The sequence below is a fragment of the Brachypodium distachyon genome, chromosome 5, assembly GCF_000005505.3.
Source record: "Brachypodium distachyon strain Bd21 chromosome 5, Brachypodium_distachyon_v3.0, whole genome shotgun sequence".
Taxonomy (NCBI): Eukaryota; Viridiplantae; Streptophyta; class Magnoliopsida; order Poales; family Poaceae; genus Brachypodium; species Brachypodium distachyon.
In genome coordinates, this window is record NC_016135.3 from 1842346 (window position 1) to 1855712 (window position 13367).

Genomic DNA, 13367 nt, shown 5'->3' on the forward strand with positions numbered 1-13367 from the left:
ATTGAAATAACTTGTTCAAATTTGAAATAAAAAATATGTTCTGAATTTGAAATAACTTGTTCAAATTTGATAGCAAAATGTCTTAAATAACTTGTTCAAATTTCAAATCAAATGTATTAAATATGTTCTGAATTTGAAATAACTTGTTCAAATTTGAAATCAAAAATTTGTTCTGAATTTGAAATAACAAATGTCTTAAATATGTTTTGAATTTGAAATAACTTGTTCAAATTTGAAATCAAATGCCTTAATTATTTTCTGAACTTCAAAATTACTTGATCAAATTTCATGGAAAAAAATTAGCCCACCCAGTCAACACGGCTTTTCGGGTTCGGGCCCAGCCCGGCGAACCAGGGAGCTGTCTACTACCTACTAATGCCGGTTTGACCGGGCCCACAGGGCTTTGACCGAGCCCACCAAGTACAATCGGACCAGCAACCGGGCCCACAGGCCAGGAACAGAGCACAACCGGGCCCACAGGCCAGGAGCAGAGTACTATGGGAATTTGAATCGGAAGCGATGACCAAGTTGGAGAATCCTATTTATGCTGGTCGAAACGACTGTAAACAAGCGAGGTGGGATTAAACTCCCAACTCGCTTCGCGGAAGCTCGCACTGAGGAGCACTAGTGGAGATGAAAACGCAAGCACCCCCACTGCGGTGAAACGAATTGAACGGCCACTAGTACTGAGCACTAGTGGCGGTGCGGGCAACTAAAACAACCACTGGTATGATTTTTCTTTTCTCGCCTATTTTTCTGTCATTTTTCTTTCTGCTATTTTTCTTTTTATTTCCATGATAGGAAGTTTGAGAGAGAATTCACCCAAAACTTTAGAAATTTTGGTATAAATTCGTAAGCCGCTGATACGCTTTAACCACTAGTGGCGGTGAGTGCACAGCAAACCGCCACTACTATTGACCACTGGTGGCGGTGCTTGTAGCTAGATCCGCCACTGGTATGATTCGCAGGATCATTGGAGATCCTAAGTTTGTGTACCGCGTATCAGTGGGGGTTCTCATGACAAAAACCACCACTGGTGATGAATTTCTAATAAGCTATTAAATTCATATTATATTCTCTGGGTTTTAAATGAATACACCACCTCTTAGTTTATGTGTATAATAATATTGTTTATCCTCAATAAATGTTTGAACCATAAATTCAAATGTTATATACCCTGATTTCTATGATTAAGTGTCATTATGTCTGGCTTTTGTGCAATAAAAATTATATAAAAATCATTTTTTCTCAAAAAATTGTCAATTTTGGTGTGGACACTTTCCTATTTCTATAGAACACCCCTAAAAAAATTGAACTTCAAACAAAGAAAACATGTCACATTTGGTTCATGCGGTTGGATGGTTTCTGAGAGATCTACCCTAGATGGTTCCAAAACGATAAATCAAAGTGAAAAAAAGAAGAACGAAGGTGCATACTTTTGAAGTTTTGGACAAAAATTTATATGTAAGATTGTTGATTGATAGAAACTTTCCATGCAAATTTTCAAATCATTTTGAGCAAAATTCAATTTTAAATAAATTAATAACTTGAATATGAACAACATAAACATATAAATTGTTGATGATATTTCTGTATTTAGGTTTGAAACTTTGAATGGGACATGATATTAATAGTTTACACTCAAAAGTACAGGTGTTTTAATTTTTGGGTGTACACAGAATATAATATGAATTTAAAACTTGATTTAGAAATTAGTATCAGTAGCGGTTTTGCAGGTAAACCGCCACTAGTGCTAGCTCCAGGAGCACTGAGCAACACCAGTGGCCGGTTTTGCAAATAGACCACCATCCGTGCTAGCTCCAGTGCTATAGGCACTGAGGAGCACTGGTGGCGGTTGGCGGCACAAACCAGCCACTAGTGCTCGATCCAAGAGCACTGGTGCAGCACCAGTGGCCGATTTTGCAAATAGACCGCCACCGGTGCTAGCTCCAGTGCTATAGGCACTGAGGAGCAGTGTTGGCGGTTGGCGGCACAAACCAGCCACTGGTGCTTTGCTTGCTGAAACGCCACTAGTGCTGGCGCAAAAATCCCCTTGGCCAACACTAGTGGCCGTTCTTTCTCTCGGACCGCTACTAGCGCTGCCGTGCTATAAGTAAATAACGACGGAACTTGGCGAAATTTCGAACAATCACCCGCGCGTCTCTCAGACTAGCCGCGGCACAGCTAACCCTAACGCAGGCGAAGCCCTGCCGCGTCGCCGAGTCGCCGCCCCCGCCGTTCCCCTCTCCCACCCGCGTCGCCACTGCCGCCGCCGCCGTTCCCCTTGCTCCCCCACCCACGTCGTTCCCCTCTTCTCTTCCCCTTCTCTCTCCCGCATCTCCGACTCGCCGGCGCCCGCCATGGTGCGAACGCGGGGAACCGGCCGCCACCATGGCTTCTCCACGGCGTCGGCCACGGCGGATCTCCCGCCTCGCGACGAGCCGACGGATTAGGCCGCCACCCTGCCGCACAACGGAATCGGGCTCGCCGGACTTCGTGGAGGTCCGAACTCCGGCGGGCCCCCGCGACACACCACCGGCCTCCCCGGCCGCCGGCACCGACGAGGTAAGTTCCTCATGTTACTGTTTCTGCAATTAGGGATTAGGGTTAGGGTTAGAAATTAGGTTTGTTGCTGCTCCTTGGGGTTAGGGTAAGAAATTAGGTTAGAAATTAGGATTAGGGTTAGGGTTAGAAATTAGGGATAGGGTTAGGGAAATTAGGGATTAGTTGCTGCTGTTTAGGGTTAGGGATTAGGATTCAAATTTGGAAACATATAATAAAATTGTACATTTTTCACATAGTGGGAATAGCTTGATGGAAGTAACATGCTTAGGGTTTTGATGAACAAATTAATTATGTGATGATGTGGCATGCTTGATGGGAGTAACATGCTTAGGGTTTTTCTGAACAAATTAATTATGTGATGATGTGGCATGCTTGATGGAAGTAACATGCATGCCGTTGATGTGGGCCCGGCCATCATGCCGAGGCCGTTGAAATTTAAGGGGACGGCCATCGCGCCGAGGGGGTATATGTGGGTGGGTAATTTTTATGCAGGTTTCATTATCGGGTAGACCAATTCGTTAGCTTTATAGCACGGGTCATGCTGAATTTTTCTAGATTTACAGTACGGGTCATGCCGAATTTTTCAATTTTGTAAAGTAATCCATGTAAGCGCATTGTATAGGAACCTCAGGGTCGTGATGGAGAATACCCAGAGGACTCACCTTAGGTTTCTTCGTCGTCGGGCACACCAATAGCCCATAGTCAAAATGACGAGCCTGAACACGGCGGCGGTGATCCTTCGGGCTTCAATGCAGGCTCTGAGGCTACCACGTCACAGGCTACTTCAAAGAAGAAGAAGGCGCCGCGTGGGTGTAACAAGCTGACGAAGGAGAAATTCATCATCACTAGGACTGACGACGTGGGGAAACCCGCGAGTCCAAAGAGGGTCGCGTCGTGTTTCACCAACATATGCAATGCAATCATTTGCGAGTTCACGAACATCAATCAGAGATGGACTGAGGTTCCTGAGAGCGGAAAGCAAGATTGTTATGCCAAGGCATGGGAGAGGTTCGAGGTGCCTGATCCCGTGCTTCGTGAAGAAGTATTCGGAGCGATGAAGACCACAATGCGTAGGGGTCAGAGCAATTGGGGTACCAAGGCCAGAGCTTTTTTGAACGAAGATTGGGAGTCGGTGATTCATAAGAAATGGCCGAGGATCACAGAGGAGGAATGGGAGTTCAAGGAGAGGGAAAAGGATCCAAGATTCATAGCAACCCAAGAGTGGTACGCGACGCTACGTGCCAAGAGGAAATTAACCACTGCCTTGGCAATCTTGGTATCGAGGGAAAGAAGCCGGTGTGGGCGAAGGAGGACGCCGAGCTTGCGGCATGAGGGATAGTCCCTCCTGCCCCAACAATGCTCCGTCATGATCGATCCACCACCTTTGTGCGCAGTACCATGACCAAAGAATAGTGGGCGGGCCTGAAGCCTATCCGCGAAGACCAGAAAGTTTTAATCGTAAGGCCTCAACCGCCACTTCTTTTTCAGTTCAGCTTCTAACACACTCACTTATAAATTGGCACCGACTTTGTCTTATTTCAGGACAAGGTCGCTGAGTTCAAGTCGGAAGGCTCCCACGACAAGCTCCATGCACAGTGGGATTCACCACTCAGCTATGCTCTAGGAAGAAATGAGCACGGGTGCCATATTCGAGCCTTAGGAACCAGGGCCCTTCGCCGCAAAGTCTTTCCTCAAGAGAAAGAAGGCCGGAGCCGTAAAAGAAAGGCCAAGAAGCACGAATAAATAATAGAGGTGGCGAAAAAGGCGGCGAGGGAGGAGTTTTTCGCTTGCTTGAAAAAAGCAAGGGACTCCGGCCAGACTATGGAGGAGTTCGTTGCTACATATGATGGCAACCGGGGCGCGGCACCGACGCCTATGACTCCGAATGATCATCAGTCAACTCCGAATCCTTCGCCGCCACCGTATAAGAGCAGTGCTGGCTCCGGCACCGAACACCAGGATGACCCTGTTGGCCCATCTGATGACATCCCGATAAGCTCTTTACTGGTACCATAGTATATATACTCAATTACGTCATTCTTCACACCATAACACTAACGTACGTATGTTAATTTGTTTGTCATGCACAGAAGAGTACTAAGAGCCTGATATTGATGCCATCCATCGGGAATCTGGTAGGCACGCGTCGTATGCTGATGCCAAGAATGTCGGTCATGCACAACACGCCCATGGCACCGGATCATGTCAGGGTGCAGGTGGACTACGTGCTCCCGGAATTTGACAAGACGCCGGTCCCTTATCCTCTAGAGGAGGAATCAGTGACTCTAGGGCTATGCCGAGGCACGTACATCCAGTGACCCAGGAGGTTGGTTGCCCTCGCTACCCAACGTTCTCCCTCCCCGTCGTGTCCCGGAGCGTGACCGGCTTCCGCTCGACGACTTCCCTCTCCATCACCCCTTGGCCCATCCCCCAGTAAGCCGGCACGTCCGGATTCACCAACGTCGGGGCAAGGAGGCTTCGATTTCAAACCAGTGGAAGACTGCAGCGATGATGACGCTGCATCAGCTCATGTGCCACCACCCAATCCATCGTCGCCCCACCGTAAAGACAGCCAACCCTTACAACCCCCACAACCTGCACCCGTGCCACGGAAATTTGTGGCGGGCGCGCTAGAGTGCGCGTCTGGCAAGCAGGTCTCCCAGACCTTCAAGGATCAAGAGGAGGCCGAGTTTTTGAAACGCCGGCGCACCAATAAGACGGGGTCCAAAATTAGCAAGAGATCCAATGACTCGAAGAGTAAAGAGTTGGACTCAACGGGCAAGCAACCCAGCAATCCGCCAATAATCGAAGGGAATTGGGAAAACCGGCAAGATATTTTGAATATGAAGCCCCCCCTGTAGCTGGTGATTTAGTCGGCGGAGCCTACTTCATGGCTAGGGAATTCGAAAAAGTGCTGATGTTCTACCTTGGACAACCGATGGTCAGCCTTAAGGACCTAAGGAGCCTGCCGCGAGAGATGCGAGAGCTACATGGCTACTACATGGCATCATCAGCTAATTCTGCACAACATAGTCAACAGATGAATGTGAAGGTGCCAGAGTATTATGGCTTCTACGGTGCCGAAATGGGGGACCTACAGACAAAGGAATTTACCTTCGGCGTGGACTTCCTTGACTTGTTTCACGTCTTCAACCAAATGTGCTTAGACAACAACATGTTAAGACTCTGGTATGTATACTTCACATGGGAGTCCTTCCGCTGAAAGAACCACACGTTGCCATCGCCGATCCTCTCCTGTTCAGCAAAGCAACCATCGGTCTAGAAGAATGGAAACGGGGTTCGAGAGAGAAGGCAATTTCATAGCTATCTAAGTTCTTCGCAATGCACAAGCAACGCCGTTATGTTCTTACACTGTACCATTTAGAGTAAGTTGTTCTCATGACCATTGCTTTCTTTCTCGTTCCACTAAGTTGTTCTCTTTTCGGTTATAAATGTGTGTTCTTTTTGTAAATAGCGAACATTGGGTGGTGGTGGCCTTCACTTTCGAAGAAGGGTCGGTGACGTATCTTGATCCACTCCGACGAAAGAAAGGCTATGAGCAGCGCGACTTCAAAGCCGTCAAAACACTCTTCGAAGAGGCGTGGAAAAAGGCGGTAACTGAATATGAGTTGCCAAGCTACGGTGGGAAGAAAATAACCCATCACAGAAACTTTCCATGCATACAACAGCCGCAAGGTACGATCTTCTGTGGATACTACTGCGCGTACATCATCCGCAATTGGATCACCAATTTCAAGCCCAAGACGAAGATGACCTACCAGCAGATGGTGGATTACTTCAAGACGGAATCAGAATATGGACACAACCCACCTGTTCTTGTGTTCGATATTCAGAGGGAGATAGCCACAATTCTCAACAAAGAGGTCCTGAAGGAAAACAGTGATTTTTATGAAGGCGAGGTTGTGCCGATGTATTGAAACTTTGATGTACAATGTTAAATATTAAATATCTGTATTTTTGTAATAAGTTTTGTGAACGGATGCTGTTATCTTATCATGGATGTGTGGTTTTCTCATATATATATATATATATATATATATATATATATATATATATATATATATATATATATATATATATGAGGGTTCCTGTTCACCGCCACTAATAAAGTACAGTGGCGGTTGCATCCCACCGCCACTGGTGCAGTACCAGTGGGGGTGACCGAGAACCGCCACTGGTGCTACGAAAGCATACCAGTGGCGGTGAGGCATCACAGCCACTGGTAGTATACCAGTGGCGGTGTGTAATGTACCAATGGCCGTGACGACACACCGCCACTGGTATGTAACAGTGGTTGTCCTTCCCACGGCCACCGGTGCACTTTCTGAAGCTCCCTACGGATTACTAGCGACGGTTGTGGAAACCGCCACCGGTGCTAACCAGCACCGGTGGCGGGTATCATCACCGCCACCGGTGCTCATTCACACCAGTGGCGCAGACTTAGTGGCGGTCCGCGTTACCGCCACCGGTGTGTAATTCGGACCGCCGCTGCTAACCTTTTCCCGAGTAGTGTTCCCTGCTCCCCAATCGCCTGGTGGTTCGCAGAGGAGGGCCCGTTTCCGATGCCGCTTCACCCTTCCTGAGGTGCGGAACGGGTGAGGGTCGCGGTTTACGCGTGTGCTATTGTCAGTTTCCGCGTAGCTCAAATTTTTTCGGGCAGCGGCGGCTGACGAGTGAAGCAGTTATGCACGCTGAAGGAGGGAGCCAACGGCGCCGGTGGGAGATGAGAAAGATATGGTTTTTTTTGTTTAATTATTTTACTAACGTAAAAAGTTCATAATACATTTTCGAGTTTGGGGAGGCCGGAGGGTGTACCGAAGCAAGCCTCTGCAGAATATATATTTATCTGAACAGAAGAGCACAATATACAGCTCTCCCCCATCACATGTGCTCACGATTTCAAACTTAATTTCTTACAGCTAAGATGTACTTATTTTGAAACTGAAAGTGCATAGACAGAAGATGCACATCCGAGAGTATCCATGCATGTTTACAAGCTAGAGGGGTATAGGCTCGATGAACTGCTGCTCTATCTTGTCTTTGTTGCCACGGCTGAACGTGTAGCGGTCAATTTTATCATGGAACAGCCAGGTCATGTTCTTGGTGAGTCCGGCGACTCTGTTAACAAGTGGGAGCAGCGCACGTCGGTCAAATCTTGTCTGATTGATAGTTCTCCATGCATCTTCCACCATATTATCCATCACGGCGATAGCTACCTCACTTGTAACATGATGCTGGTTTATATAGCTATCAATGGTGCTGGCCACATCCATTTTGACCTTCCCTTGCTTTGAACATGCACACATTCAATTGGTTATCAATCCGGTTATTTACCATGAAAAAGATCATTTTTGTATAATAATCAAGGGAGATGCATGACATGTTATATGTACCTTAAATGCAGCCATGTCATCCATAAAACGTGTCACCTCACCACAAGACTTTACGGCATCGGTACAGCCAAGGGCCCACTCGAATGCTTCCTTGGTTGCTTCCTCACCCATACCAACAAGCAGACCGATGCATAGAAACGGAGTCGCTGCGGAGATGACTGAGCACTTGACATGATCTTCAAAGCTTGGTGTGTAACTATTATGAAACCATTCAGCTTCCTGTTGGTAATATCTGCATAGAGTATGGAATTGTGTGCATATTACATGGAGAAGAATTTTAAGATTAGGAGAGTGAGTTATAATGATTCTGCAGAAATGACAATAGAATTGATAGATAGATTACCGCTTTCCTACAATAAACAATGCGGTACTTGTGATCTTGTTTCAGTTCATCCTCCAACTCTCTGTAGGTATCCATCAACCTGATATAGTACTTCTTCAAGTATTCTGGTAAAATAGGAATAGCACTCTCATCCCACCTGCACGTACGTCCAATTAGTTAACTAGGAGTGGCATGCATATGAGTATATAGTATACAATATTAGTAACTAGCAGAGGAGATTATTGCCAACCTTTGTATGGCTTCGTTGAGCTTTCGGCCCTCCTCTAAGGTTGCATGTATATCAAAAGTGTCATCTAACAGGCATACTAGCTCAATTAACTTGGCAAGGATTATTCTTGCACCTCCATAGTGTTGTTCATAGTACACATTGTAGGACCAGAAGTAACATTCAACCATACGATGCCGAGAGTAGCTGAGTCCCACGTCTTCATATAGATCGTTTGCCCATCTTGGTAAGCTAATCACCTTGAGATCAAAGCTAATTTAGATAAAAATCACTAAATCAAGTTTATCTGCGTCCATTCATGATTGAGCTTGTATGTAAAACGCGTTCTTACCGACAATAAGCCTTGAGCTCTGACTGGTGAAGACGCTGCAGGAGATTAAATTCGAGCTTTGCAAGCTCTAGCACCAAAGGGTTGCATTCTTGTTCATGTTTGTACTCTGCAATATAATAGGGCACGTCCAATCTCTTTGAAATCCTTGGTAATGGTATCTCAAGATTTCTTTTGACTTGCTCAGATAAAGGGTAGTTAAGACTGTTTCCCATGGATTCAAGATGATGCCTTGCAAAAGAGATGGCTTCATCAAGTTCTGATTCACCATGGATTGAAAGGTACGCTGCGTTGTATAAACATAACAGTCCCATTGGTTCTTTAGTTACATTCTTGTTGAAGCTCCCATCTTCCCCCTTGAATTTATTGAATACATCTGCAAGATAAAGTAGCATATGGAGGTAGATTTGTATTATTCTTACATATATATTCACTTAATTAACTGCAGTTTAGGTGAAGATAAAGTCCCATTGATTCCCACTTGAGAGTTGCCACTTGAATTACTTGTTTTGTACACTATCATCATGTAGCTTAAATCTAATTAAGTTGACGAATCAGAGCTGTTGGATTAATATCTAGATCTCATTCTACCTTTTTCTTTGTCACCCTTTTCAAATCTTAAAAGACAAATCATATCCAATGGTTGAATAATCAACTTATCTCTAACTAAAAGTCAGGCAACTTAGATATGGTAAGTAAGCTTCAGGTTAGCATATATAGAAACATATAAAAATGATAGATATACCGGAGAGACCCAATGTCCATGCTCTCTAAGCAAGCGAAAGCGAAGTGCAGCCTCATAGAGGCTACAGCAATTGGATTCACTCTCGTAGATGCCTTTTATTGCCGTGTTGATCTGTTCTTGAAAAAGATGATCTATGCCGAGACGTTGGAGCGCATCCAATAAGATCATTTTGTCTACGACAGTACCATTATTGAATGTCTTGAACAACATGCAAACGTCATCCTTCAGCTTGTCAGCTTTCACCTTCATGCATTCTTCAGATATCTGCATGGATGACTAAAAAATGAGGTTTTTTTACAGCAAAAGATGAGTTGGGACTAACCAAAAGGCAGGACGGATAAAAAGTGCACATAAAAAATGAAAATATTTACAACAATTTATAAAAAATTTAAGTTCCTGAAGTACTAGTGTTTTTTGTAACAATATGTACTAGTTTTAATCAATTACTATTATACTTTTACTTATCTCACATAATCCAATTATTTATTTATTTTGTTTGCACACGAGAGCGGTGTGTTGTGGCAAATGACCACGAAATTGTAATGATACTGAGCAAATACGCAATTTGGCGGTGTGTTTTAACAAAGGCCAGGAAATAATAGTATGTTGTGGCCAATTTTCTTATTGGTATATGATATATGATGATACATTTCGTTGGTGGTTTATGTCATTGATATATTGCATATGAATGGTGTATTTCATTGATATATGGATTAAAAAACCACGTGGGCACCAGTGTCTGGTTGGCACACACAATGAAAACTTTGTGAAGTAGGAATAAAATGGTGGGACCCATGGAGAGGCCACACCATGTGGGAAACAGTCATTTGGGTCCCTCAACAATAGATCCCTAATATAAGCACTCTCATTCACATACTTAAAATCTGTTTAGGCATACCATCTATTGAAGCCAAATCTTCCGTTGCAAAATAGGAGGGACGGGAGAAGATCGAACAGAGAAGATCAAGGCAGTGGCTCATGTACAGAGCAACAAAGGGACCTCGAGATAACGTTTGTTTCCAGTCATCACTTCCACCTAGATCATCCTACCAGCAGGCTATTGCCTCCATTTGTTTGTAATTTATGGATATATTTAATATTGCTTTATCTTTTCATATTCGTTAATTGATGGGATTGAGTGCAAGGTCCATGACAATGTGATTTTTCTGGAAACATGGAGGATGTGATAAAACTCACGAAAATTTATTTAATTCAAATCTCTAGATCGTCCATGCTGACAAGCAAGCGGGTTGAGAAACAACTCTTGATGTGGTGATGGAGTTGTGGGTGTATGACTCCATACAATAGGGTTCAAATCTTGATGCTCACAATTATATTTTAGGGGTTTTTCCTACACTGTTTCCTTAAAAAACGACTACTATGTTGAAGGGATAAGTACATGTTTAGTTGGAAAACAGAAGAAGGTAATTACGGATGATAAGTTACTATACTAACACTTTTTAATCCTGCAGTTTAACATTTCGTTGGAATAATACTATACCGCAAACAAAAGCAAGAAATTTCTCTAGCTGAAAAAGAACCGGATATGTGAAATATGGATGAAGTAAGAAATTTCTCTAGGGTAGGATCAATGATAACTTTCATATATTGCAAGCCGAAAATGGGTGGTGCATTTTGTTATCATTGATCCTACCCTAGAGAAATTTGCAACTACACAGTGCAGTCAATGAAAGTTAGCTAGGCATATGCTTGCACGGTGGATTATAAATTTATCATGGAGTACATATATATACCTGGAATGGCTCTGGCTCGTATTGGACGAAGAAATCATCCCACACCGATGGCTCGAAGCTAGAAACTCTCTGGGGAGTCGCCATTTGAATTGCTAGTTGTTTGTGTGCGCGCGCTCGTGGTGTTAGCTTCAGGAAGCACATATCACTGCTGGCCTTTATATACACGCATAGGTTTTGCAAAGCTAGCACAGGCAGACTCCAAAACTGCAGTTTGATTTGAGAAGGCTGCTACTGGAGTAAGATACAGATTGTCGTAGGCTGCTAAGACACAGATTGTCGTAGGCTGCTAATTAAGATCGACAACAATTTAATCCAGAGTATCCAGACGGCTTCGAGTGCTTGATCTTCACCGGCCGGCATCACAAGATGGAAGACAGAAAAAGTCAGATCGTACGTAGTAATCTAGAGTCTTGTTGTGCATTAATTCCAACGTGCGTGTTGGACTTGTAGGTTTATTGAGTCGTCAGTAGGAATAGGAAAATTAAGCCGTACGTCAACGCATGTCAACGTCAACGTTGGCGTCTGTTGTGATCGTTTGAGGTCCATCTACACTTGGCTACCGAACGACAAAAGTTTCCAGGGCACCGGTATATATTTCCCACTAACGTGCGTGGTAACTGAAAAAATACCGCTTGGTACGTTACCGCCTGATATCTTTTAAACGATTTTTGGATTTGAGTTTTTCCCCGTAGAATACAGTTTTATTTTAAATTCCTTTGTAGACACAAAAACATTATCATAAGACAAAATCATTTGTTTATGTTCTAACCATGATGCATGCTAGGTAATATACTCTATAGTTCATGCTTAAATTCAAAAGATTCAAAATTACGGTGTTTTGTGCTTGATAAGTTCATTTAGTTACCTGGTGGTAACCTTGATATACACCTCTTTGTGAGTAAATTTAAATAAATTGTTTACTTTTATAGAAAACTATATATATGGGCAGATGCATTCTTTCCTAAGTAATGCTATGGTGCCATCTACATGTTAACATTATAATATTTGAAAGATCATTTTTCTGTTGAATTTTCAGTAGATTCTGAGGGTCAACAACCCAGATTCTTCTTTGTTCTATGTTCTACTTTTATTTTATTTTTCAACATGTGGAGTTCTTTTCCTTAGCGAAATCGCAAGCGTATGCTCCTCAATCTGAAAAAAGGACTTTTAATTTTTCATGAAGTTAGTTACTCCCTCCGATCCATATTAATTGTCTCAAATTTGTCCAAATATGGATGTATCTATGTTTAAAAAGTGTCTAGATACATGTAATATTTTAACAATTAATATGGATCGGAGGGAGTACTAGAAATTGTGCTTTATGAAATGCAGAATGGGCCAGACAAAACTGAAGAGTGTGGTAAATATTATATACGTTTCCAAAGTATCTATTTTAGTGAAAAATACTCGGTATGAATATCTATTAATAATGGGAAAAATTAAGAGGGAATACGTACAATTTGGAACGGTCTTTGGAAGTTAAAAATAGTCACTGTTATCATTAAAAGGTGGGTGAAATAAAGATTGAAGATTTTTATGTGAAAATCGATCATTATCTGGTTTTATATACCAACTAAGACACGTTGTTGTATATCATCCAGAATTGAATAAGTTGGAGTTGAGAAAAGTAATGGAGCCAATGCCACATGCCCTCTCACTTTTCAGGTGCAAAGAAACCTATTTGATTTTGTGAGCTCACTGCTGAGCATGTTAGAGAAATAAGCACATATAAGACAATATCAAGCCATACAATGTTGGTGCTCGTTCGTTTCTAAACAAAATCATTGAATTTCTCACCGGATAATCTAATTTAAGTTTTTATTATATAGGATTCCAGCAACTTAAATAAAATCAGGATGTTTCTAAACATTGTGACGAGAAGGCATTAGGAGCTAGTACACCAAAACAAACTAAACAATTGTACATACTAGCTAAGTGTCCTCGCGATTACTGTGCAGTTGATAACTAGCTAAATCCCCCTGTGCACATCGC

At 43.2% G+C, this 13367-nt stretch overlaps 2 protein-coding genes across 2 annotated transcripts; one reads left to right on the forward strand and one right to left on the reverse strand.

Moving 5' to 3' along the window:
- Positions 1-5803: 5803 nt before the first annotated feature.
- Positions 5804-6503, forward strand: LOC112269283. The gene is made up of 2 exons (XM_024455715.1): positions 5804-5951; positions 6041-6503. The coding sequence occupies exons 1-2, from the start codon at positions 5908-5910 to the stop codon at positions 6501-6503; spliced, it is 507 nt and encodes a 168-aa protein (XP_024311483.1). The 5' UTR covers positions 5804-5907.
- A 1069-nt stretch (positions 6504-7572) lies between these two features.
- On the reverse strand, positions 7573-11472 carry LOC104585494 (alpha-humulene synthase). The gene is made up of 8 exons (XM_024456285.1): positions 11376-11472; positions 9622-9885; position 9483; positions 8880-9252; positions 8552-8770; positions 8324-8458; positions 7980-8229; positions 7573-7874 (listed from the first exon to the last, which is right to left on the reverse strand). The coding sequence occupies exons 1-8, from the start codon at positions 11457-11459 to the stop codon at positions 7584-7586; spliced, it is 1617 nt and encodes a 538-aa protein (XP_024312053.1). The 5' UTR covers positions 11460-11472; the 3' UTR covers positions 7573-7583.
- Positions 11473-13367: the final 1895 nt, after the last annotated feature.